At 36.7% G+C, this 27,192-nt stretch overlaps 1 protein-coding gene and 1 pseudogene across 3 annotated transcripts; both read left to right on the top strand.

The window, feature by feature from the left end:
• The first annotated feature begins 470 nt into the window (after positions 1 to 470).
• On the top strand, positions 471 to 18,331 carry EBAG9 (estrogen receptor binding site associated antigen 9). Of its 3 annotated transcripts, XM_036232975.1 has the most exons (8): positions 908 to 1,270; positions 4,343 to 4,396; positions 5,246 to 5,343; positions 9,454 to 9,532; positions 10,266 to 10,424; positions 12,315 to 12,422; positions 14,016 to 14,107; positions 17,488 to 18,331. In XM_036232975.1, the coding sequence occupies exons 3-8, from the start codon at positions 5,261 to 5,263 to the stop codon at positions 17,606 to 17,608; spliced, it is 642 nt and encodes a 213-aa protein (XP_036088868.1). In that variant the 5' UTR covers positions 908 to 1,270; positions 4,343 to 4,396; positions 5,246 to 5,260; the 3' UTR covers positions 17,609 to 18,331. The 3 variants fall into 3 exon arrangements, with proteins under 3 accessions (XP_016014475.1, XP_036088868.1, XP_016014472.1); XM_016158989.2 differs by lacking the exons at positions 908 to 1,270; positions 4,343 to 4,396 and adding an exon at positions 471 to 674; XM_016158986.2 differs by lacking the exon at positions 4,343 to 4,396 and having other exon boundaries at positions 911 to 1,270.
• LOC118612282 lies at positions 11,359 to 11,476 on the top strand (annotated as a pseudogene).
• Positions 18,332 to 27,192: the final 8,861 nt, after the last annotated feature.

Below are 27,192 nucleotides of genomic sequence, written 5' to 3' on the forward strand. Positions count from 1 at the left end.
ACCCCTCAGGTAACAGAATGATTGAGAGCTGGCCTACCCGCATTCAAATCATCCCGCTACAGCGGGGATCCCTAATTTTTTGCTATCTGAACACTGCTTTCTCTTGGTCCCAGTTGGCAAGGGGATTCTGTCGGTGGAATGGTAAAGGCCATAGTTGGATCGGAGGCACTCCATATAGAAAGCAGGGCCACACTGGAGAAAACCTCGGCACTCCGCAACTGAACTGTCCGTAAAATCAGCAATAGCCACAAATCCTAGCGCTGACCAAGCCCTGGCCGCTGCCGCGCCTGCCGCTGCTCGCCCCGCCCCCAGGCGCTCATTGGCTCTCAGCCCGGACGCCCGACCCGAAGCCTCTCCCCTATTGGGAAACACAGGACCGGGGGCGGGGTGCGGAAGTGAGGGCTTGGAGACAACCGAGAGCCCCCTTCGAGTAGGCCCCAAGGGGAGGAGCAGGAGGGAGGGTTTCCCGAGGAAGGGGCGGCCATGGCAGCTGCGCGGCGGCAACGGCGGTTGCGACGAGGCGCGCGCCCGGCTTTGAATGAGCGAGGCTGGGACTGAACGCGCGGGGCGCGAGCTCGAAGAAGCGACTGGCAGCGCGCGTGCGCGCGCCTCGTGTGCGCGCGCGGCCCGCGGCAGCTCGGAGCCTCCGCCGGGCGGGGGAGGGGGAGGGGCAGGTAAGTGTGTGCGGCTCGCGTGCGCCCGCACGGGGCTTCCCTCCCCCACCGCACCCCCACCCCTGTCCACACCCCCACTCCCACCCCATCCCAACCCGGGCCTTGCGGTGTCGCCTGCCCTGCCCTGTTCAGCTCTCCTCTGAGCTCCGCACTTCCCGCCCTCCCACCGTGCTTTTAGCCCCTCCAGCTGTTTCCCCCCCGCGGCCGGCCCCTGTTCCAGGGTACTGTTTCCGGGTTAGGGTGACCTCTGGGCCGAGGGAACGGCGACTGGGAGTGGGCCCCGGGCGCTGCCCTCACCATGCCGCGCTCAAACGTGGGATATCGGCCCGCGCGACGCCGGCCCGGAAACCCCCGCGACCCCGGATCCGCCCCCCGTAGGGAAATTTGCCCTTCCTTCTGCCCTTCATCTACGGACCTTGCTCCTTCCCAAGCAGATTTTTTCCGAAATCCAAATCCCAGCCCAGCCGGCACCCCCTTCCAGCGATTTAGAGCGATTCACAAAACTCATGGCATCGAATTGGTTAACCTGAAAATGCTCTTGTTTTTCTCATCTGTACAGTGGGTATGATCTTGTTTGTTTCATCAGCCAGTTTCAGGTGGGTAATCTGAAGTTATAAAGCATTTTAGTTATGAAGCTCCTTTCCTTTGGGTCATTCTGGAGACCTTACTCTGCCTTCGTAAGACATATTTGAGGGCCTGACTTTGAGTTGCCAGAGACCGTATAGATGTTCGACTTAGAACCTGTTCTCACATTCTACTTGTAGTGCCCCTTACCGCTACCCAACTTCGGTTTTTGAAATCTAAGTGAGTTCAGGTAAATTTTGTTTTTGGAGCCTGTGATATTCCTTAACCTACTTAGAGAGTTACAAAGTTAAGGATATTCCGTGCCATATTATTAGAGAATATGGTTTTTCAAATTTCGGTATTAAAAAAATTTTTGAAATGTATAGTTTTAGAAATATAGAAATTGATGATTTGTTTATTCCAGTGTGTACCAAGAAAGATTTTAGCTTGGCTTGTTTGACACATTGTAGTACAGTGGCTCTACTGAAAGGATCTCGCCAGACGTTTACATGGAGTTACAGGGAGGAAAGATACATTTAATCTTTCAGTTTCTAATGCTGAATTCTGTTTTAAAATTGTTGGTGAATCTTTTTCGCTTGACGTAGCCGAGGTGTCATTCCTATTTCCTAGAGATGTCATTTCTCCAAAAGCCCTAAGGATTGGTTGCTTCATGGTTCTTCTGAAATTTATTCTGCTGTATCTCAAGTTTTTGTATTTTCCTAGTTATTTTTAAGGACATTTTAATTTTAAAATTAGATTGTATTAGCACTTCTCAGTTCTATAAAATATTTCGAAGCAGCCACAGTGCAAGTTAGCCCAAGATGCATGCATAAATCTTTGTCTAGCACAGGGTCACAAAGATTTTATCTTTTTTTTTTTTCTAGAAGTTGTATAAAGTTTTGGGTCTTATATTTAGGTCTGTGATCCGTTTTGACTCCTTTTTGTCAATGGTGAGATATGAAGTTTTTCTTTTTCGCATATGGATATCCAATTTTTCCAGCACTATTTGTCAAAAAGACTGTCCTTTCTCCACTGAACTGCCTTGACATCTTTGTCAAATTTCAGTTGCCTGTGTGTGGATCTGTTTCTCTACCTTCCGATCCATTAGCAAGGTATAGCCTTTCATTTATTTTTATCTTCAGTTTCTTTTTTCAGTGTGTTGTAGTTCGCAGAGTACAGTATTTTATGCTTCTTGATGCAGTTGTAAATTGGCTGATTTTCTTCATTTCTTTTTCTTGTCATTCATAACTAGTGTATAGATACACAGTGGATTTCCGTATATTGATCATGTATCCTGCAGCGTCACTGAATTCAATTTTAATTATCTTTTCAAAGAACCGTCTCTTAGTTTTATTGGTCTTTTGTATTATTTTATTTTTAAATTTCTATTTCATTTATTTTCACTCTATTTTCTTTCTTCTGTTTACTTTGAGTTTTGTTTGCTCTTTCTATAGTTCTTTTAGGTGTAGGGTTAGATTGTTCATTTGAGATTTTTGTTTCTTGAGGTAGACCTATATAGGTATGAACTTCCCTCATAAAACTGCTTTTGCTGCATCCCATAAGTCTTGAAAAGTTGTATTTTTATTTTCATTTGTTTCGAGATAGTTTTTGATTTCCTATTTTATTTACTCTTTGATCCATTCATTGTTTAGTAGCATGTTGTTTAGTCTCCATATATATTTTTTTTCCAATTGTCTTCCTATAGTTTATTTCTAGTTTCATGCCATTGTGGTTGGAAATGCTTGATGATATGATTTTGGTCATTTGAATTTATTAAGGCTTGTGGTTTAATATGCTGTTCACTCTGGAGAATGTACCATTTGCACTTGGAAAAAAATGTGTATTCTGCTGTTTTTGGGTGAAATATTTTGTTAAAAGTCTATTAAGTCAGTTTAGCCTAATGTGATGATTGAAGCTTGTAATTTCCTTGTAATTTTCTTTTTGGATAATCTATCCACTGATGTGAGATGATAGTTAAAGAAGACCCTTTAACATTTCTTGTAAAACTGGTTATGGTGATGAACTTTTAGATTTTGCTTGTCTGAGGAAACGTTCTCCTTCACTTTTGAATGATAACCTTTCTGAGTAATTTATTCTAGCTTGTAGTTTCCTTTCTTTCAGCACCTTAAAGATGTCTTTCTACTCCCTTCTGGCCTGTAAATTTGCTGCTGAGAAATCAACGGATAGCCTTAAGGGTTTCCTTTGTATATATATAATATATGGTTTTCCCCTTCTTCCTTCAAGATTGTCTCTTTAGCTTTAACTGTTGCCATTTTAATTATGGCATTTCTGGTGTAGGTCTCTTTAGTTTCATCTTGCTTGGGACTCTTTGTGCTTTCTGGACCTGGGTACCTGATTCCTTTCCCAGGTTAGGAAAGTTTTCAGCCATTATTTCTTTAAAGTTTCTGTTCCTTTCTCTCTTCTCCTTCTGGGATCCCTCCAATGCAAATGTTTGAGTGCTTGATGTTTTCAGAAGTTCCTTAAACTGTCCCTTTTTTTTTTAAATTCTTTTTTCTTTTTGTTGTTTTGATTGGTTGATTTTCACTAGTTATCTTTCAGGTTGCTTATCCGTTATTCTGTATTAGTTAATCTGCTGTTGATTCATTCTCATGTATTTTTTATTCAGTTATTGTATTCTTACAGCCTGTTTCATTCTTTAGAAACTCTTTGTTGAAGTTCTCTATAAGTTTCTCTATTTTACTCTCAAGTTTGGTGAACATCTTATAACCATATCTTTGAATTCTTTATCAGGCAAATTATCTGTTTCCTTAGAGGTTTGGTTTTTTGGTCCCCCCCGCCCCCGCCCCGGCGATTTCTCTTGTATCATTTGAGAGAGATTTTAATTTTAATTTTGTTTGACTTTCTATGTTTGGTTTAGTGAATTAGACAAAACAGCTATCTCTCCTAATCTTGAAAAAGTAGCCTTATGTAGAAGAGGCTTCTGTGTAGGTTGTGTGTGCCAGGTGGTGTTGGCAGGGTGGTAGTAGCTGAGAGGGTACCTGAGGCATCCAGGGCACTGGCCCACCAAGCTGGAATGTCTCCAGGTGGGGAGGTGAGGTGTGTGCAGTAATGCTTTGTTGATACTGTTCGTTCCCTTTGTTCAGAGCTGAAATGGGCTCAGGCAATGTGTCTGGAAATATGCTGCAGCGACCTTTCAGGTAAGCCAGAGCACCTCAGTGGAGCCCCCACCCACTCCGTGGAGGTGGAGGGGAACATAAACAGTGACACTGTGCAGCACCTCCAACCCTGGAGAATTTCCAGAGTCCTAGAGCGTTCCCGTGGCCCCCAGCCTTCTCTATAGTCTCTTTCGTTTATTATACAGAAAGTGGTCTTGTGTGGAAGAGACCTCTGTCTAGGCTTTATGTACTAGGTAGTTTGAGGAACCTGGTTGGAATCAGACAGGTGCGTAGGGTGCCTGGGGCACTGGCCTGCAGAGCTGGAGTGGCTCTGTGCAGGAAGGCCAGATATGTGTGATGATGCCTTGTTGTTCCTGCTTGTTCCCTTTGCTGGGAGGAAAAAGGCTCTAGGAAGTATAGCTGCAAATGAACTGCTGTGATTTGCAGGTAGGCCAGAGAACCTGAATAGAGTTCCTCAAAGTGGAGGGCAGCATAGACAATTGAACTCTCCTCTGGCCCAGAGAGTTCTTACAGCTCCTGAGGACTCCCATGACTTCCTGGGCTTCTCTGTTTAATCTTTCTTCTGTTGTTCAGAAGCTGTTCATTCAGCCCTCAGTTGTGCAGGAGTCATTGTTGTCTATATACATGTATATTTGAGTTTACTCATAGAACAAGGTAAATTCTGTGTCCTCTTATGCTCCTGCGATATTAGACCTCCCGTGATTTGCATTTTAATTTTGAGTTTACTATGTTATATTTGTGGTTAATAAAAAAAGTAAAAAATATGTCTGATTTTCACAGCTTATTGCAGGACTTCTCAGTTTGGCATCAGAGCAGAAGTATACCTTGTGAAATCAACTTAATGCATTTATTTTTGTGTTTTTTCCACAGATTTTGATTCCCACCATGGCTATCACACAGTTTCGGTTATTTAAAGTTTGTACCTGCTTAGCAACAGTATTCTCATTCCTTAAGAGATTAATATGCAGGTAAAGGAATGTTATATTCAAATTTACCTGTTTATTTTCTTTCTGGTTTTAGGTATCTTCATCACTTTATAAAGCAGCAAGACAGACTATAAACTATCTTGATTGTGGTATTCATTTATTAATTTCTAATTTTTTTTAATATTTTTTTTCTACTTCAGATCTAGAACATAAAGATTCAGTTCTGTTTTTTCAAATTCTTACATCGTCTATTAAAATAACACTTTTAGTAGTATGGAATTTCAGAAATTGACTTTAATTATAATCATTAGAGAGTTTTTATGTATGTAATTCTTTCATTATCAGAATGTGTTAAGATAGGTAGAATTATGCACAGGTATTTCTTTATAGACTACAATATGAATGTTATTTTTATATTTTAAAAAAATTTAACAGAGAAACCCCAAATAACATTTTCTTGGTAGTCTCTTAAATAATATGCCAGGATGTGCAGGTAGCCCAGAGCGATTAAGTCATTCTACTTCATTCTTCAGTAAGTCATCTAGAGATGGGAATTCTTTCTGTTTTGTCACACTTCTGTACCCAAGAGCTATAGTTCCTAAACTGTGTGCTAAGCACTTCGGTGTTTCGTGTTAAACTCACAGGAATACCATAAGATTTTTAAAAATTTCTAGCAAAACACAGTGAATATGATACTTAACATCTTTTAAATGCCGCCCAAGCTGTTGACTCAAAGTAGTTGAGCAGCATTAGATGCTGGAGCATTACTTTTGAAGATGTGTTTAAATGTTTGAGGTAACTTTTTGTTTACTTGTGTTTTTGGTGCCCTATCTTTGCAAAGCTAGGATTTTAGGTTGTATGTAAAAGCAACTACTAAACCAGAAATTAATACGGGACAGAAAATGAGGGTGGTGGTATGCAATTTGATTCCAAGGCTTGAGAAGCTGTACAGTGTCCAAAAGGCATTCACATTAGTAACTAATTATAGTCAACTTAAGAATGAAATAAAATATTATTTTTTCTTTAAATTTATATGAAGTATTTTTTCAAATGGCTACTAAACAGTTAAGACAGATACAGTATTAAACTGCCTGGGCCTAACTGCCTAATCAGTGGGTATTACTTTTAGCCTAGGGGTCCTGTGAAAAGGTACTGACACACTGAGTGTAGTAGGGTAGAGTTAAAGAGGAAATAGAGGGCAACCAGCTCTCTTTTTTTAATGGACTTGATCTAGAAGTTGCACAGAACAATTCTGGTCTCAACTTATTATCCAGAGCTTAGTCATTTATGACCATCTAGCTGCAAGGGAGGCTAGGAAATGTAGTGTCTGGCAAAATGGCCATTTTATGGCAATGGGAATGAGTGGAGATGATCACAGAAGTCAAGAAAGAAATGAAAAATGCAGGTGATTGTCGAAATCATCCAGGAGAAGGATAGGATTTGGGAAGTAGGAAGAAAGTGAACCAAATACTTAAAATCATTCAGAGCATGAGGACAATGGTCAGAAATTCACTAGGTAAAAACAGGACAAGAATGGATGCTAATTAGTTATGGTTCGTATATACAGTGGAATATTACTCAGCTATTCAAAATGAAATCCTACCATTTGCCATGACATGGGTGGACCTAGAGGTTATTATGCTAAGTGTAATAGGTCAGACAGAGAAAGACAAATACCATATGATTTCACTTATAGGCGGAATCTAAGGAACGAAAAGAACAAACTAATCAAAAACAGACTCACAAATATAGAGGACAATCTGGTGAGGGCTGGAGGGGAAGAGGGTTAGGAAGCAAGGAGAATGGGATGAAGAGTTAAAGAGGTACAAATTAGTAGCTGATAGATGGTCCCGAGTATGGGGAGCACGGTATAGGGATTGCAGTCAGCATTAATGTATTGGCTAGGTGGAGAGCCAGAGGAGAGAAAGAGCACTTAAGAGGATTGTTTTATAAACAATATAAATATCTAACTAATGTACTGTATACATCAAACTAATAAAATTTAAAAAAAATTTTAGGGAAAAAAAAGAATGGATATTAATTACCAGGAGGTTAGAGGTTAAAAGAAGTAGTTGTGTTAACAGTAGTGAAAATTACGGCTGTTTTTCTCTTCGAATCTGTATTTCCTAAAACTTCTATTGAATATAGGTTACTTTTAATATAAGAAATTGCATTTTACTTAAAATATATTAAGGACATTTCTGTTGTCACATAAATTTTTTTTTCCTTTTTTTCTCCCAGTTTTATTGAGATATAATTGACATATAACATTGTATCCATTTCAGGTATACAACATAATGATTTGATGTGTGTATGTATATGCGAATATAGATTATTTGTAATTAAGCAAGTGACTGATCATTTACAAATAGCTACTTTTTTAAATATCTTGTTATATAGCAGGCACTAAGTATCTGGCTGCTTTAAATATGTCACTTAATTGAATCCTCACAACAACCCTACAAAAGTAGGTTTCAATACCTACTTTTTACAGATGAGGATATTGAGGCTGAGAGGTTAGGTAATTCCAATTAGACTCATAATTAATGGAAGTAACAGTGAAAATTGTGGTTTACACAGGTTCTATAGCCCATGTTTTTCACACCAAAGTTATAACATTTGTCTTCTTTAATATAACACTTTTCCTATTAGTCATTAAAACTTGCCAGTTACAGTTAGTTCAGCCCAGTGATCTTCCACCTTTTTATTGGCTTAATAGGTAATCTTACCAAGAAACCAAATATGTAAAAGAAAAGCCAAGCCACCCTGGTTAAAACATTGTGTGTGTCCCAGATCTTCACTTACAGAACTCATTGTACTCTGAGGACCATGGGTTGAAACCACTTTGCATTTTCGTTTTTGGCTTTATATTCCTCCTGAGTTTGTCTATAATTTTGAGTCCTAAGCCAAAAATCAGTTATGTTGTCTGGCCCAAGATTTTAAAAACATTTAAAAGATGCCTGATACTTGCTTTTTCATTTCATATCTTAATGAACAACTGTTAATTAATAAATAATTCTAAAGTTGAAAAAGCAAAAATAAATGAATGGAACTGTATCAAACTAAAAAGCTTCTGCACAGCAAGAGAAACCATCAACAAAAAAAAGAGGCAGACAGCTGACTGGGAGAAGATATTTACAAACAATGACTGATAAGAGGCTAATATCCAAAATATACAAAAGACTCATACAGCTCAACAATAAAAAAAGAAAAACAATCCCTTTGAAAACTGAGCAGAGGACCTGAACAAACACTTCTCCCAAGAAGACATACAAATGGCCAAAAGACATGAAAAGATATTCAACTTCATGAGCTGTTAGGGAAATGCAAATCAAAACCACAATGAGATACCACCTCATACCTGTTAGAATGGCTGTCATCAACAGGACAAGTAATAACAACTGTTGGAGAGGTTATGAGGAAAAAAATAACCCTTATACACTGCTGGTAGGAATTTAAATTGCTACAGCCACTGTGGAAAACAGTGTGAACATTACTCAAAAAATTAAGAATAGAATTACCATATTATCCAGCAATCCCTCTTCTGGGTAATTACCAGAAAAATTTGAAAACATCCATCAGTAAAGATAGTGCACCCTGATGTTCATTGCAGTGTTATTCATGGTGGCCAAGACATGGAAACAACTGAAGTACCCTTTGATAGGTGGCTAGGTGAAGGCGATGTGGTACGTGTATACACTGGAATATTACTCGGCCATGAGAAAAGATGAAATACTTCCATTTGCAACAACATGGATGGATCTTGACATATTCATGCCAAGTGAAATAAGTCAGAAAAAGTTGAGAACCATATGATTTCACTCAGGTATAAAACTAAAAGCAAGAAACAAGACAAAAACTTGTAGACATAGACTACAGTATAGTGGTTACCAGAGGGAAATGGTGGGGGTGAGATGAAGTATAAAAGGGGTCAAATTTATGGTGATAGAAGGAAATGTAACATTGGTGAGCACACAATACAATACAATTATTGAATTGCACACTCGAAACCTATATTATTTTATTAACCAATGTCACCTCCAATAAATTTAATAATAAATAAATTTGGAAAGATCTTTTATAAGCCTAAAGTTACATAATGCTTTTATTATTGTTTTGGTAGTTCTTGAAATTATTTCATTTTTCTTTTAGATCTGGCAGAGGACGGAAATTAAGTGGAGACCAAATAACTTTGCCAACTACAGTTGATTATTCATCAGTTCCAAAACAGGTAATTTTTTTAAAAGGTTAAATAAGTATTCCAGAACCATATTTTTCAAACTGGATTGCTGACCATTAAGATGTCATGAAATTCATTCGGTAGTCAGGGTCTAGACTTTTTTGTTACATATTTTTATAAAGTTCTTTATTTTTTCTATTTTTTGCTGACATTTTCTGGTTTTTTTTTTTTTTTTTTTTTTCTCTCTACTGGTTTAAAGAGTGTTTGCTTTGACTTTTTGGAGCATTTTTGTGGTAATTAATGTCTTAGATAATTCAACAAGGCATTGGAGTTGGCGTCTGTTGATTAACTTTTTCCATTTAAATTGATATTTCTTCATTCTTTATGTGCTGAATAATTTCAGGTAGTTTCATGGACATTTTGAATATGTTTGAGACTCTATCTTATTTAAATCCTATTAAGAATGTTTATTTTATCAGACATCAATGTTAGGCTTAGGTTGCAGTATCCAAACCTTCTGTGGGCTGTAGTTCTAATGTCAGTTTAATTTTCAAAGCATTTGTTTTGTTTGTTTGTTTGTTTGTTTAAATGTATAGAACAGAATATAGTAAAATTTTTTTTAACTTTTGATCTAATTTTGGTATGTGATATAAAATTTATACTTTCCTATTGGTCAAAAAAGTTTGAAAACTACTGTTTTAGAAAACCCATTTCTCTAAACAATGAATGAGATGTTAATTCAGTTTTCCCTTTGCGGCTGACAATATTTATCAATTAAATTTAGACAGATGTTGAAGAGTGGACTTCCTGGGATGAAGATGCACCCACAAGTGTAAAGATCGAAGGAGGGAATGGGAATGTGGCAACACAACAAAATGCTTTGGAACAACTGGAACCCGACTATTTTAAGGACATGACACCAACTATAAGGAAAACTCAGAAAGTATGTTGCAGATTTGTGCTTTTAGAGATTAAACTGTTAAACTGCTTTTTAGATTCCTGTAGTTCAAATTAGACAGTATAATTACGATTTGTTAGAAATTCTATTTCTGATTATTAATTTGTCATGTTTGTCATGTTAAAGATGTTTATATATTCAAGTGACCTAGACATAGATCTAGTAATTTGTACCCCTTTTAAAATTATATCTTAAGTAATTATTGAAATTCTGCTCTATGTCAGAGTCTAGACTCCAATGTTTGCCATGAAGACTAAGCTGAATAAGATATAGTTAGAACCTTAAAAGAACTCACAGTTTAGTGATGTCCACAAACTGATAAGTGATTTCCATTGTGTGTAACCATCATAAAACTGATGCAAGCATCTGAGAACTTACAGTAATTGTCATAGGTTTGTGTTAGTCATCCACACTTTAATTCCTTTGGAGTTGAATACAGATGATCACTTAAAAATGCAAGGAATTATTGGAAAGAGAACAATGGCTGTGTAATTTTCTTTTTTTTAATCAGACAATACATATTCTTTTAAAAAAATTTTTTTAAATGGTAAGAGAACTTACAATGAATAGCAATAGACTTCTACCCCATCACTTTTCATAGGCAATTCTACTTCCTAGAAGTGGCCACTCATACCTTTTTCTGTTTGGACTTCTAGTGTTTTTCATCATTTCTTTATATAATATGCTTATATTGCTGTGTCTTGATTTGCCAGTTACAGACATTGTGCATTGGCTTCATACTATGATAAATGAGGGTTTATTTCATACTACCCTCGCCCCTCTACTCCCCTCTTTCAAATTTTGTTATCCCAATCTACCTCACCAGTCACTCTATTTTTTAAAAAAATAAAGTTCCATTTATTGTTCAATCAAGCATATAAAATATTTCTAATAAAACACTTTATAAAATGACAGTATTGTCTACAGCTGTGCCACCCTGAACAAGCCCAGTCCTGTCTGATCTTGGAAGCTAAGCAGGGCCGGGCCTGGTTAATATTTGGATGGGAGACTGCCTAGGAAACCAGGTGCTGTAGGTGTGAAATAAAAAATAAGGGATCGTAAACTGACAAGGTCCTTGCAATCTGTGAGGTCAGCCAAGGGTTGCCTCACCTAAAAAAATAATAATAATAAATAAAAATAAAACGAGGATGTTATTTATTCCACACTTCTGTAATAGGGTTTTTCACTCTTTCCTACCTTTCATCCAGTTTCATCTATACAATTATTTATACATTTTCAAGGCTGATAACATTTACATTCTGTAACTGTAATTGTTTTTGTTGAGTTGTCCAAATGTCTCAGTGCCAAAAAGCATTGTTGTATTTCTTTCAAGTGTAACTGAGTTCCTTAGTAGATGAATACTTTGCACTTTGGAAATACATTACTGGTCCTAACTAGGAATCCGGTGTATTATAGAGTACCTTAATCAGTTAATGAGAACAAAAATGCTTTTAACCTACTAAACTAATACTAATGGCTTGAAAGAGTTAATGTATTCATAGATATCCACATGCTTAAGAGCTGGTTATACTTTGGTAGGACATAATACATGTTCTCATTTAATTCCATGCATAAAACTACCTAATTACATTTTGGGGATCTGGTGAAAGTAGGGAAGGAGGAAGAAGAAAATGTATTATTTTTTTTAAAAAAGTGAAATACAACTTTTCTTAATATATAACTGATTTGTGTGACAATTGACTGGGAAATAGTTTTGATACTTTCTACAGACTATTTTTTTTAATTTTTACATTTGTAAATTTTAAAAGGAAAAATATAGAGCATATTCTAAATAATATATAGTCAGTTATTTTGTCTGTTTTATATAGTGATGTGTAAAATGTTCCTATAGTTTTATTTCAATTTCTCTTGCAGATCATTATTAAGAAGAGAGAGCCATTAAATTATGGCATTCCAGATGGTAGCACAGGTTTCTCTAGTAGGTTAGCAGCTACACAGGATATGCCTTTCATCCATCAGTCGGTAAGTATGTTAATGGTATCTAGGCATGGGTTGTTTTTGTTTCTGTTTTCTTTAAGGAAGAAGAAAAAAAAATGAATTGAATATAACATCTGTATTTTTGTGAGTTTGAAATAGGTTTAACAGGTTGAGAGAGGTTAATGTGAAGTTTTACTAATCCTGTCTGTTTATGAGATTATAAATTACATCAGACACTAATATCAGAGACTCCTTCTGCACATAAAAGAGACAAAATGTTATTTAAAAATAGGACCTTAAACGAGATTACCACTAACTTTTAACCTTGTTTCCCTAGTAGATTATATTTACGTTTTAAATGGGTTTGACTTAAAGGCAACACTTTTAAGGACAAAAGTAGTAAGGAAAGTATATAATTGGTTTTCAACCTTGGAAGTATATCAGAATCACCTTTGAACTTTAAAACTACCGCTATCTGGAGCCCTTCCCAGACCTAAATTTAAATATGCTTTGATTGATTAATTATTGATTAGTAATTATTGATTATATGAGTCATCTATTGCATAACAACCCCACACTTGGTAACTTAAAACAATAAACATTTTTATTTCATAGCATTGACAAAAGTACAAGGAAACAAGACTTCCACCTACTTGCTGGAGGAAAAGTTGGTACAGCTTTTCAAGACAGTCATTTGTATTTTAGTTCAATGGCTTTAAAAATCCTTTTCTTTGATTTAGCAATTCTACTCTTTAGACATTTATATTAAAGAGATAATTAGAAACATTTTTTTACGTTTTTAACAGGATGGTACTACATTTATGATTAGGAGAACATTCAACATATTTTATTTCATTTTGTGTGTTAAGTGCTCAAAAGAATATTATCTATTCCAATTGGTGCCAGTTATTTTATTCACATATTCACTTCCATACCTAAACATTCCAGAATAAGCACTTTCATTGGTTTGTAGAAGGAAAAAAGTGAACTTTTAGAGGTCTGGCCTGGGGAATGTAGTGGCCAACCCGATGGTATCAGGTAAGCAAGACAGGCAAAAGCAGCATGATATAGAAGAAATACTTTGATAAAGATTGTTTTGCTTGATTTGTCAAATTTGCCTGGGACCCAGACAGTAAGCGCCACTGAAAATCTGCAAGTGACTTGTGCTGAAATGAAGATGCCTGTGCTAGTTGGGAAACCTCAGCCCTTCCAGTTCGTCTCCCAGCAGAGTTGTCAGTCAAGTGTCTTTCTCCCACCCTACCCCTTCCTACTCCTGGAAGGAGAGAGAAACAGAAAGAAGAAATGTTCCATTCTTGTCCAATTCAAACCAAAGTAGGCAAAAAAAAAGAGAAGTTGATATAAAAGAAGTGTTCTATAAAACATAAAATTGGAAGAAAGCTGGACTTGCCCAGAATTGTTGAATACTGAAAGTCATGCATCACAGGAAACCCCTCAGTTCCAGGCACACGGGGGGCCAAATCATTCGGGCCTTGTATAGGACACGGTGAGAAAGTGGAGAAGAGACAGGAGAGTGACAAGGTCTGAGTTACGTTTTAAAAGATGCTCTTTTTGACTGCTGAGTGGAAAAAGGATGGCTCTTTACTATCGTGATTTTTTTTTTTTTTTTTTAAATTGTAGCCTGAGTTAGGTGACTTAGATACCTGGCAGGAAAATACCAATGCATGGGAAGAAGAAGAAGACGCGGCCTGGCAAGCAGAAGAAGTTCTGAGGTATTTGAAATTTACACAGCAATCTGAGTAGAAGAGCTAGATTTGTTTGTGTTGCATTTAAGGTCAAGAAAGTTTGTTCTGCTAGTGTTGTTTTTCTTTTCTTCCTCATTTGAACCTTTGATAACTAGGATACTTTTTTTTTTTTTTTTTTGCTATTTTAAACTACATGTAGTATTTTATATAATTAAAACCTCATAGAAACCAAGAATGTATGTAAAGCATTATAGAAACAAAAGAATCACTTATTAATGGCAAATGAGATCTTTTACATATATATACCATTTTGCACTATATGCTTTATACTTCATTCCCTGTAAAATGTACTTATCTCTTGAAATGTCTTTCTGTGAAATGTGAGCCACCACTATGTATTCCTCTAGGTCAGAAATTATATCTTTATTTTTATTGGCCCTCTAGGTCAGAAATTATATCTTTATTTTTATTGGCCCATGGTCTAGCATAGTGCCTAGCCCTGCAAATCTGAGTGAAAATAGCTTACAGAGCATTCTACATTTGTGCATGTATCTCAGTCAATGTAATTGAAAGCCCTGTTGAGGTAGATAACATAAGTCAGGCTCCACCCATTCTACAGAAAAAATATTATTCTGGAAGTTTTCAAGTTTGTTTTTGTTATGTTTTGATTTTTTTTTTCTGAGTAATAAACTTAATTTTTGCTATTGTTGCATTAAGTCAAATAGTAAAAAGATTTGCCTTAAGAGTTCGTGACTATCATCACCTATTAAAAGTCAGATATTTCAGTGTACCTAAATTACTTTTGCATTTTAATTCTTTAATTTTTTAATTAAATTTATTGAGATGACATTGGTTAATAAAATGATATAAGTTTCAAGTGTACAGTTTAGTAATACGTCATTCCGTATATGGCATTTTGTGTTCACCACCCAAAGTCGAATCTCCTTCTGTCATTATATGTTTGATCCCCTTTACCCTTATCTACTTTCCCTTTCCCTCTGGCAACCACTAAATATTTAAAAAAGGATTAAGTACTGCCATTTTTAACAACATGAAGGGATCTTGAGATAATCATACTAAGTAAAATAAGTCAGACAGAGAAAGTTGAAAATCACATGATATCACTTATCTGTGGGGTATAAAACTGAAAGCAACAAATGAACAAGACAAAAACTCATTGACTTGCATTTTTAAAGATGAAATCATAAAATACAGTGGTATGAAGGTTTTTTTTATATTTTAAAAGATTGTTTTTATAATAGGTAGGAAATGAATTACCATTTATCTGACTTATTTTGCCAAAACAACTGATTTCATTTTTATATTTTTCTTTCCTCTTTATCAGTAAAGTATGATTACCTTGAACAACCAGCAGAGGGTGCAGTTAAATAACTGGGAGTGATGGCTGACTTTTCTTTTTTGGTCTTATCCTTCCTGTTTTCAATTTTTTTTTCTTAAACAGGATGGGGTTATAATATTATAAAAGTCAGTTTGTAAAGTTGTGATATTTTTAAATATTTAATTCCTATTTAATCATTATTCACTATAAAAAATAATTTAAAAATTCTAAATGGCAGTATTTATGTTATATAGGTCATCTGAAAAGATAAGTCATCTATTTTTTTTATTCTATATTTAGATATATCATAGGCATTGAAAACTGAGATTTTAGAACATTTTAGAGATTCTAGTAATGATTTGTGTCATTAACCATAAGGATAAAGGAAAGGGCTGTCCGTCTAGAATCTAGCCATCATAATGATAGCACTATAGAATATACGAGTTCACAAGTATCTGAACATTGAGTGTACAGAACCTTGTTTTCCATCCTGTCCTTTTGTACCCTGAACAAAGCAAGACCAAAAACCCAAAGTTAATGTTTTATATGACAGCTTGGGAGAGGGAGCCTATTCATAACAGACATGCTTCATGCTGCAGATTGTACAAGTAGAACCACACAGACATGGAGTGTCCACATATTGTTACTGCCCCCAGAAGAACACGAGAATTTTAGAAGTGTATCTGTACTCCATTTCCTCTTAACTCAGCCCATTGCACTTGAAAATCCTACCACCGCTATGATTAGTATCATTAAGGAAGAAGATTTTGGTACTTTAGTAATTCCAGGCATGTATCTGGACAGGGAAAATATGTTTTGTGGGCAGTAATCTCTCAGTTTCCTCTTGCGCCAGCAACATTAATTGTCCATGTTTATATTTGAGCTAGTAACCAGGTCAGAGCTTGATTATCTTATTCGTAACCTAGCCAGCCTTTTGTAATTCTTTTCCCCATCTCCTTTCTTGCCACGGGCATTTTACTTTTTTAATGCAAAATACCAGTTTTGCTTGAAAGTAAGCAGAGCTAGTGAAAAATATTAAAATAGTATATTCTTTTGAAACTTTCGTTAATTGATGGTGATGGTCAAAATGTTGCCTAAAATAAGTTTCTCTACTTCGGAATTTCAGTCACTTATAACTAACTGCTTATTCCCATTTATAAGTGTAATTGAGACTTTTACATACATTTCACTCACTATTGTCAGCTTTGATCTGTCCCATATGTAGATAATCCACACTAGATTTTCTGTGAATAAGCTAGTGTTGCCTATGCCATGCCCAGCTGTGACCCACAGATTCTTTCTTCAGCTTTGCATGCTTCTTATTTTCTCATACAGTTAGTTGGCCCTTCAGATTCAGGGCCAAATTCTCTTCCTCTCCTTTGTCCTGTTTCATCTCTCTACTCCCACTCTCCACACAAATCAGTAAAGACAGAGGTTTAGTGATTCTAGGTCAGTTGTGTTAGGGAGGGGCTAGGGAGCAGGTATTTCGTAATATGTAATTGGTAAATACCCACCATTTGGCCCTTCATTAGTAGAGTTGGGCAAATGTTAACCCTGCAGTAGATTTCTAGCCTCTGGTTAAAAGCATGTCTTAAGTCCCGCCCCCCATTATTTTGCATTGTGTTCTGTATATCTGTGTTCTTGACATCCTTAGCTGTTTTTTAATTATTGTAATAACAGATTTAATCCTTAATATCAGACTTTTCTGAATGAAATTAGAAGGAAAATATGGTCCAATGGCAGTAGTGTTTTAGTAGAAGTAATCTGAAGAGGGGTCAGGAAATGTGGTCTTATCTTTGTACTTGGTCTTGTGACTTTGGGCAAGTCACTTAGCCTTCGTACCTCATTTTACTTGTTTATAAAATAGAAATACCTCTGATTTTGCAAGTCATGTTCTAAGGATTAAAAGAAATACTGTTTTGGAAATTTTCAAAGCAGTATATAGAATGAAGATTTTTTACTTACATAAACCATGGTAAAAAATGCATTGCTGTTTTTTCTGGAATGTATTTGTCATTTTACCTGTGATATTTTTTTAAAGTAAAAATACAAATATGTTTCTTTTCAGGCAGCAGAAGCTAGCGGACAGAGAAAAGAGAGCTGCAGAACAACAAAGAAAGAAAATGGAAAAGGAAGCACAGCGGCTAATGAAGAAAGAACAAAACAAAATTGGTGTGAAACTTTCATAACAAATGTTCTTCACATATACTAGTGCCAGTAGGAGAAATATGAGCTCCACAACCCAAGCAACATTTGTATGAGTCTAAGAGTATTTTCAGAATAAAAACACAATGTTTGATTTTAATGCATTCATCGGGCCATTCAGGATGCCAGGATTCTGTCAAAATACCTTGAACTTTTCGTGATCAAGACTCAAAAGAACAGAAGAAACTTATGAGACAATATTTTCTTCAATGTGCTCCAATATAAGACAGTTGTTTGCTGTAGAGAAATTATTACAAATAGAATATACCAGTACCTCTTCAAGCTAGAGTTTCTAGCTGAATAAATGGGTGTAAATAATTTTATGGTGGGAAAGAACCCTGCTGTCTATAATGCTTTCCTTCAATGTGCATAATGATAAAATAAATAATTTTAAATATTCATTTGTTTCCATGATTACCTGACCTAAATCAGACAAATTTGCAGGGCTTTAACTTCATTTTTGTTGTCAGAAGCTGGTCTTGGCACACATTTTCTCTAACTTGAACTGTTATTGTTCATGTTCAATGCAACATTAAGGACTTCAGTGATTTTGATTTTCAAGAAGTTGACAATGCAATAATTTTATTTATCATAAAGATTATGTACATCATTGTTTTGGATGATTTATAATGTTATAAGTATTTGTAATTTATATTGCATGTATAAACATTGAAAATCAGATAAAATGGCAAATTTATTTTACATTATTATAACTTATGAGTTTTAAAAACTAGCATTAGTAGTTTTTCCCTTTCATTGTAGATTTAAGAGGTTACGATCTCTATAAGTATCTTACTTCGTCCTCCCCCAAAAGCTATTAATGTATAAGTGCAGAAAGCCTCCAGTTGTGATATTTCAAAGATTTTAAATTATTTCTACATCAGTTTTATGTATCAGACACAAAGGTTACCTGTTACCAGACACAAAGTAGTTAGCTAAGATAACTATTGATTAAACTATAAACCAAGATAGGAATAATATTTTTATTTTTGAATGTCAACTATCTCAAAAATGGTTTCAAGGAAGTAAAATGCATACTGTGTTCATAGGGAAAAATGTAGATTTCATAGTTTAAATCTCATTTTTTTTTCACAATTAAAATACATCCAGCCTGATTTTTCTATGGCTTTAGTATTTTTAAAGATTTTAACTTTCTTAAAAGTCACCCCAAGTTAACATTTTGTGGGTTTTTAAAATGTCATAGCTACTCTACAGGCCAAATATTACTATCTTATTTGAATTAAAGTGATATTTCAACAATAAAATGACAAACTATACAATGAGAACTCCCTAAGTTTAGCTTAAGCTTCCAGACTAAATGTGATTATAGAATCAGTTGAAATTTAACTTCAGTAGAAAGGCTCTTTTTACAGCCCCAAATCACTTTTCAGTTACCATTTTTATTAAGAGTTTTTGTCAATAAACTCCCAATTAAATGGAATTAGACACAAAATTTTAATATGTAAATGTGCATTCTCTTCCCTCATTTGTATTTATTTTTAATTATGGGAATACATGCTTTTCTAAATTTAGTCATGATTTTCACATGTGAGATTTTGTTTTTGGTTTGCTTTTTGCTTTTTATTTGGAAATAAAGACGTTAGAAATTACAGTTTGTATGATTAATTAGGAAGAAAGATTTTTCTCATGGATTTTTGCTTTTTTAACTTCCGTTGGCATGTAAACTAAATTCCTATATTAAATTGGGTATATTGTCCCAAAAGAAGTCATGGAGTTAAATACATATGATAAACATTTCACAGTAGCAAACTGGCTCTTTAGTTTCTAAATTTATGGGTTTTGGTTTTGTTTTCTTAATTTTAATAAAGAATTACCAGTTTTAGAAGCTTATTAGGAGTAAAAAAGAAACACAGGCAAGCATAGAAAAAGTGAAGGGTTACCTATTATCTGAATTGTGCATTTCCTGTACTGAGATAACACGTGATCAGATATGTGAAACTTATTTTGTGTTTTTTACATATACGTTCATGATTTTATTAAGCTTTAGCTAGGGATATCCTCTCTTTGACTCTTGGCTCTTTTTTTTAGTAGCACGTTTAATTGAATGCACATTTTAGAAGTGACAATTAAAATTTAACAACTAAATTCCTCACTTTTGACATGAACTCACCTCTGGCCAGGGCTGTGACTATTCCCGGATGAAGACTGTGATTGGAAAGATGGCAGTAGCTACAGAAACTTGCATCCAGATAACGTTTCTACAGCACTCCAGCACTCCGCAAGCTACCACTATAGTGTAAATCTAACCATGGTTAATGTTACAAAAACCCTAAAGTTTATCAATGATGTATTTACTAATGGGGTGGTTTGGGCCAGATAAAATTAACACATTTTGTTTAGGAAGACCTACTGCAATGGTTTTCACCCTCTTTAGCACCTTGTTCAAAGGGAACCTTTCGTAATTTATGAGGCAGATAACACAGTTACCGAGGTGAGTGGTCTCTGGCTGACGCCAAACAGGGATGGGAATGCTCTAGGGCCTGTAGATTGTTCCAGAAGAAGTTGCTGCTCTGCTCTCTTTCAAGTGAAGTGGAGGGCTGAAGAAGATGGTGGATCCATGAGGAGCTTATTTTAGTAGCTAATAACTTATTTTTACTATTTATATAGATTTTTTTTAATTTGAATTCCTCCTAATATCAAAGAGAGCTCTTTTTTGTGTATAATTTACTTTCCTTAAATACAACCAAGGCTGTTCCAATGTTATTGAATAGCGAGTGGCTCCTTTTGTATTCAGCTGTTGTTGGTTGTTTTAACTTTGCTTCCTATCTTTTACCTTCAGTGCACCTTAGGGCCATTGGCACACTTATTAACCAGAGTGTTTTGAGAGTAGTCAGGTGCTTTTTCACCAGAAGCTTCAATCCTCTAGAAAGACCAGTATTCTGGAAACCCCCTCTTTCTCCACTTCATGCAACAGACGGATCCACAAACAGAAGTGTTTGCAGAGAATCGTTCCCTGCATCCTGTGGCCAACTCAAGAAATCTTAGCCTTCCCTTCCAGGGAACCTCCATGGCTATTATTTTATGCAGGTACTTTGCCTTTATATTGATCTGAGCATAACAATTTTGAGAGCTGCTTGGAGTTCTCAAAGCTGCTGCAGAGATGGTGTTAATATTAAATTGCCTGAGTTTGTTTTTTAAATGGAGATGGTTTTAAGGATTAACAGACTATGTAAGTGTTCAGTTTAGTGCCTGGCACACTTATAAACACTCAACAAATGGTAGTCGTTATGAGGCCCTGTACGTACTTCTGTGATCCCGTACACACCACGACTCGCTATGTACAGATGTTGGCAGCCCCATCCCTATGGATGGTGGGAGAAGCTAACTGACCTTGGAATAGTAATTTTTACACACCTTAAGTTGAACTGCAAGTTTAATAAAGAATTAACATTTATTATGAGTTCAGTGTTGTCTGAAAGTCTGTATCAATGACTCCTCAAAATCCAGTGAGGTGGACATTATCCCCATTTTACTTATAGGGAAACTAAAGCTCAGAAAGGCACTTTGTGTGCTAGATTAATGGGAAGGAAAATAATGAGCATGGAGAGCAAGTTATATTAGTAATCAGCATTGTAGGAGGACTGATTTCTGAGTCCTCTCTTGAAACTATGAGCTGCCAAAGTGAGCCTTTAGAATTCTTTTTCTAGTTATTTAAGAACTCAATGAAGATGATGGTACAAATTACAGTAGATAATACCTGTTTGTGTTTTCTAAGACTTTATTTAATGCATGTGAGGAAATTAGATTGGTCTTTACTAAATAACAACTGTAGTTGAATATCAACACCATGTAATTACATATTGCCAGTTAACTTGGGTCAGGTAATCAAGGCAAAATGATATGTGGTTTATAGTCACACATTTGTGCAGGCCATTTAGCTCACTTGGTTGGGTCATAATTCTAATGAGGCCAAAGTCACAGGTTTCATGCATGTGCAGACCAGGACTGTAAACGGAGGCCTTCCTACCGCACACTGCCTCTGACCTTGTCCAGTGGGTTTCTTAACACGTATCTTTGGGATCTGATTCGAGAGAGTGATTGGCACAGGAAAAGAATCATCTCATGCATAGGAAATACAAAGGACGTGTTCTGAGTCAGTGGTATGTTGAGAGAAATTGTTACGGTTTCTTAGGTCAATTTAGGCTCACTATAATAAGTATTCTTTCTGTAATTTGTTTCATTTGTTAAAATATTCAAACCTTAATTTGAATCCTTAATTTATACAGCATTGCACTTTCCAAATCTGTTGACTCTTCCTGAATAAAACGAGTGTGTTTATTTTATAGAGAAAAATAACATCATTATTAGATATATTGGTCCTTGGAATAACTTTTAAAAAAAATTTCGACTTCATTTTTTTTTTTTTTTGTCATGGTAAGTGAAATAAGATGTACATAAGACTATAGATATTCACTGGCCTCATTTACATTTAAAGTACACGGTGCTTTTTAGTTATTTTTGAAGCTCTGTGGCTCATTGGAACCTTTTTATCTTGATTAGAAGGAACCCTTGTGGAGTCAGGTAGTACATGGGTGATCACTTAAAAACTGTTTCCATGTACTGCTTTCAGTGGGAGATGTGAAAATTATTAAGACTGCTTTCATTTTTCATTTTCTCTATACAACCAACAAGCCAGAAATAATGTGCTCATTCAGAAGAATTAAAGGTCAGTTTAAAATGTCAGCACCTATTGTTTACTGCAGAAAGGGAGGCTGCCAGGCCATTTCAAACACTGTGAACTATTTGATGGCCAAAAACAAGAGGGTAGTTCTTACTGTCCCATCAAACTTGAGAAATATTGCAGTCGCTAATAGTTTTCATATTCCAGTCCATTAGAGCTCTTCATTTTTCAATTATTCAAATAGCTTTGAACAGAAATGACACATTCAGGGAACAGGAGTGAAGTTATCCCTGAACTGGATCAGACAAGATCACCATGGGGAGGAACTCCAGGGCCTCAAGGAGCAGAAGCCATGCCGCACGTTCACGCATTCACCGTGAGAGCCTGGACCGTAGTTTGCCGTCATCATTTTACTTCACCATAATCCTAGATGCTGCATGGCCTCTGCACTTGGAGCGAGAGATCCTCTTTAAGGTCAAACCAACAGAGCACTGGCAAAAAATTTTTTGGTAAAAGGTTAGAAAACATCTCCATTAAGCCATTCATTTGGTTTTAGGATAGCAGAAGAGTGAGTCCTTTATCATTACCCAGAGCACTGTCTCTGAATGAACTGAGAGTTGGCAAACAGGAGATCTTACGTGAACTGGTAGTTTTCAAAGAATCGGGAATATAGTGAACTGTTTGTCAAGCCGTTCTCTGGGGTGATGCTGGAACCACCACGGGGAATGAGAGGGAGGCGAATGACGGGGCTGCTGCCCCTGTTCCCAAAACTTCACTTTTATATGTATTTTTCATGTATTGGGTTTTTTATATCGAAAAAGTTTTTGAAAGAGGTCCGCCTTTTACAAAACTTAAATGCTACCGAAATATTCCAATTTTTTAACACAAACTCTCCTGAGTAGTGTCCAAACCTTTTCTGAATTTTAAAGCTTTGTGGAACCGCTGTTATAACCATTAGTTATCACAATCAGTAGTGATAGCAGAGAATGTCTTCCAATGGATTAAAAATAATTACCTGATATAAATTTGTTTTATTCTATTTGGCCTTACTAATTGTGTTCAGGACAATTGGGAATTTGTTGACGTTCTTTCAAGATATGGTTGCTATACACACTGCTTTAATTGCCTAGGCTACTGCGTCCTTGCACAACGTTGCCTGGTAAGGCTGGGAATAAATGAATTTTGTGAAAGTGCTCACTGAGCTAAAATGGAAGTCAGAAGCTACCCCAAGACTTGTAAAATGAAAAACCCTCAAGAGAAAAACATATCAGACCCAACCACTACTTAGGCAGGGCCTGGGATAAATGCTTATCACAGACTTCCTTTTTCTCCTGCCACAAATGTCAAACGCTTGGCATCTGAGTGCATTGCATTTTTCTCCGTTTCTGAACAGCTCAACCTGCAAAGGTCAGCATATCCCTCTGGGAATAATCTTTTCTTATAAATTGGAATGTTTGCACACGTAACTGTAGGAAATGTTTAACATTCACTTTGACGGAACAGCAATTTGTTCAATAGAGTGGAATCGTTCTCCTTTTTCCATTTTCCTGCCTGTTTGTACATCACAGGCACCTAAATTATGGAAAGCCACTTTGAGGCACTGCTTTCTATGGAATCAGATCATCCTGTCCACAAAACGAGCCAACGCCTTGGGCTTTCCGAAAGGCAAGCTATGTTCCATCTTTTATTTACTCCAGGGGACTCATTTGTGAGAGACTTTGTTCTGAATAAAAGCAGTAATTTTCCACAGACTATGCATACTGAAATCTTGGACAAGGGTGGGGGAGGAGGAGGAAAAGGAAAACAGAGTAAGTGCTCCAGGATCTCTTGTTTTACCTCTATACAAATTTGCAGTGTACAGTGTTTCAAGTGAATTAACTTTGAATCTTTCTGATGTAAAGAAGGATGTACAGTTCATTAAGACAACAAAGCAATTTGCTATTTGTGATCAGCTGCCTCCAATTTGATAATCAGCATAAATAGTTGTGGTTCCTGAAAAATTCTTCTTTACCAGAGCCCATCTTTCCATCCATGTTGATTTGATGAAGAGCAGTATTGAGTTTGTGTGGTTATATTCATTTCTGTAGCAACAAGTGGAGCCCCAAAACATGCTTTATGGTGAGTACAAGACTAATCAGGGGGATCACTTCATAAATTAGATAAATGTCTAACCACTATGCTGTACATCTGACACTAACATAAAATAATATCGAATGTCGAATGTAATTGAAAAAAATGCTTGTAACTTTTCTTAAAAATATATTAAGCAAAGACTAAAAATAAATATAAGGAGGGACTGTAAGGAAGCTAACGGCATTTAAGTGTTGATTTGGGCTGGACTGCAGGAAGGGACCTGAGTTAGCGTGGCTCATTATTTTTGGACAGTTCCGGTCATTCACCACCAGAAATAGTTTCCTTTCCATTTCAGCTAAATCTCTCTACTGCTGTGTGCTGTGTAAGTGCCCACGTGTGCGCCATGCACATTCCCAGAGAAGCAATGGCCTTCCCTAGACAACCCACCTCTCTCCACGCATACATCCTTGTACCCTACATCTTATCCCTTCTCGTCTTCTTCAGGGCCTCTGTCCTTCAGTTAACCCTCTCTCTCCTAGATCATCAATTTCTCTCTCTTCCTTGGCTCAATCACAAAGCACATAAACTTGCTCTGTCTTCTCTCAATATTGAAAAATAAAACTTCCATAATTCATATCCCCTGTAACTACCACCTAGTTCCCTACTTCACAGTAAAACATTTTTTTAAAGAATTAGCTTCACACATCAATTTCTACTTTCCCTCTCCAAACCAGTGGCTTCCATTCCCATGATCTTGACAACGACTAAGGCTTCATCGTCAAAGCCAGTGGACATATTATCTGTTCTCGTGTTACTCAACTTCTTGATAGGATTTCAACTCAGTTGACCACTCCCCGCTCTTGGTTTTCAAAATACTATGTTCGCCTAGTTTTCCTCCTACTTTGGGGCTGCCTCTACTCAGGACATTTTGTTGGTTCTTCATCCTCCACCTCTAAATGTGGAAGTCCCCCAGGGCTCGGTCTTTGCCCTTCTTCTTTACCCACCTCCCTGGACGATTTTATCCATCCCATGGTTTTAAGTAGTATGGAAATGCTGACGAACCCAGATTTTATAAGTCCAGCCCTAACAATTCCCATGATTTTCACATTCACACATGCAATTAGTCATTGGACATTTCCACACAGATATTTAATAGGCATCTTACATTTATTTTCTCAAACTCGTTTCTCTTGACCTCTTTGTATTCTAAGTAAATGGCACCACCATTGACAGCAGTTCTCAAGCTAAAAACCTGAAAATCATCCTTAATTCCTCTTTTCCTTGAATCTTACCTCACTCCCTCCCCACCTTTAATCTATCAGCAAATCACAACAGTTCTATCTTCACGCTGTATCTTCAGTTATGCAACTGAAGCTCTATATCCACTTCCATCTCTGAATTGTCATAATCACACATCTGGACTATTCACAGCAGGTCCCCAAATGGTCTCCGTTCCCACTCCCACCTGCTTACGACGTGTTCTGCAGTCGGGCAGCCAGAGTGGTGGTGGTACGGGGCCGGGGCCTGAGAGGAGGACGACGAGACCAGGTTCTATCACTGTCTGTTACTCTCCCTCATTGCACAGGGAATAAATTCAAACCACCCCCACCATGGTTCACATGGCCCTGTATAAACTAGCTTCTTTCCAGCCCCTCCACTTCCCCTTCATGGCTGTAGCCACACTGGCCTCCTCCATGCGCCTGTACCACGTTGATCTCTTTTCCGCCTCCCAGCTTTTACGTTTGTTCTATTTGCAACTTTTTATTCCCTATATTTTCACATGACCAGCTCTTTTTCATCCTTTAGCACTAATGTTATTTCTTCAGAGGCATTCTTTGACTTCCCCCTGTCACTCTCGGTCAAAACAGCTAGTGTATTTCCTTGGAAGCACTTACCATAATCTAACATGATCTTGTTCATTTGGTGGCATACTTTCTTTCACAGGCAGAACGTAAGCTCTGAGGGCAGAAACCTTGTCTGTCTCCTTCTGTAGCAATGACTGACCCAGTAAAGTGCCTAATAGTTGAACGCCCGCCCACTCATGCTGGGTGAATAATTCACTCAACAGCTATTATTAGAAACCCCACTACATGCCACATATAGTTCTAAGTTCTTGACATAATTTCTGAACAAAATAGAACACAGGTGCCTGCCCTCGGAGAGGCAATCTTTTAGTGAGGGATGGGCAATAATAACCAAGATGGAGATTAACAATATAGTATGTCTAAAGGTGGTAAGTGCTATGGAAGAAGTTTCTGGATGAGAATTTAGGATGTTCTCCAGGTCTCTTCCCTTTGTGTGTTAAGTGGAAAAGATATTTGCTTTACAGAGGCTTGAAATCATGGCTTCTAGAGACAAACTATGACATCCTGAACAATTGACCTCTTTGAGGCTCAGCTCCTTTATCTGCAAATTAGAATAATACCCACCTCACAAGGCTGGTGTGAAGAATAAATGAATATGGATTAAATATGATCTCATCTCTACCCAGCCACCCGCCCTCGCCCTATTATTTCAAGGTGGGGAATAATAGCATCTTTCTCTCTGCACCTTAACATGCTTGAAAAAAAATCAACCCAACTTTCTTGGAAATACTGAGCGCATCATTTCCAAAAAAATGTGTACAAACAAGCATAGAGGTAATTTAAAAGCAAACGACCAAAGCTATTTTTATAAAGAAATAATGCTTTTTTAAAGACAGCAGGAAATCCTTACCTTTAACAATTATTTTCCCTCATTCTCATTTCTTAAGTTAATTCCATTTTTACACACCCCTATTGATAACCATGGAAGGATCTACTGTCCATGTAATCTTTCTTATGATATGTAGACATAAAACCACAGAGACAATTA

The sequence above is a fragment of the Rousettus aegyptiacus genome, unplaced genomic scaffold (assembly GCF_014176215.1).
Source record: "Rousettus aegyptiacus isolate mRouAeg1 unplaced genomic scaffold, mRouAeg1.p scaffold_m13_p_15, whole genome shotgun sequence".
Lineage (NCBI taxonomy): Eukaryota > Metazoa > Chordata > Mammalia > Chiroptera > Pteropodidae > Rousettus > Rousettus aegyptiacus.

Excerpts from the sequence above, each read along its gene's own strand:
- EBAG9 (XM_016158989.2), top strand. The coding sequence starts at position 5,261 with ATGGCTATCACACAGTTTCGGTTATTTAAAGTTTGTACCTGCTTAGCA. Across the intron at positions 5,344-9,453 it reads CTTAAGAGATTAATATGCAG|ATCTGGCAGAGGACGGAAAT; the intron begins GTAAAGGAATGT and ends TTTTTCTTTTAG. Across the intron at positions 9,533-10,265 it reads ATTCATCAGTTCCAAAACAG|ACAGATGTTGAAGAGTGGAC; the intron begins GTAATTTTTTTA and ends AATTAAATTTAG.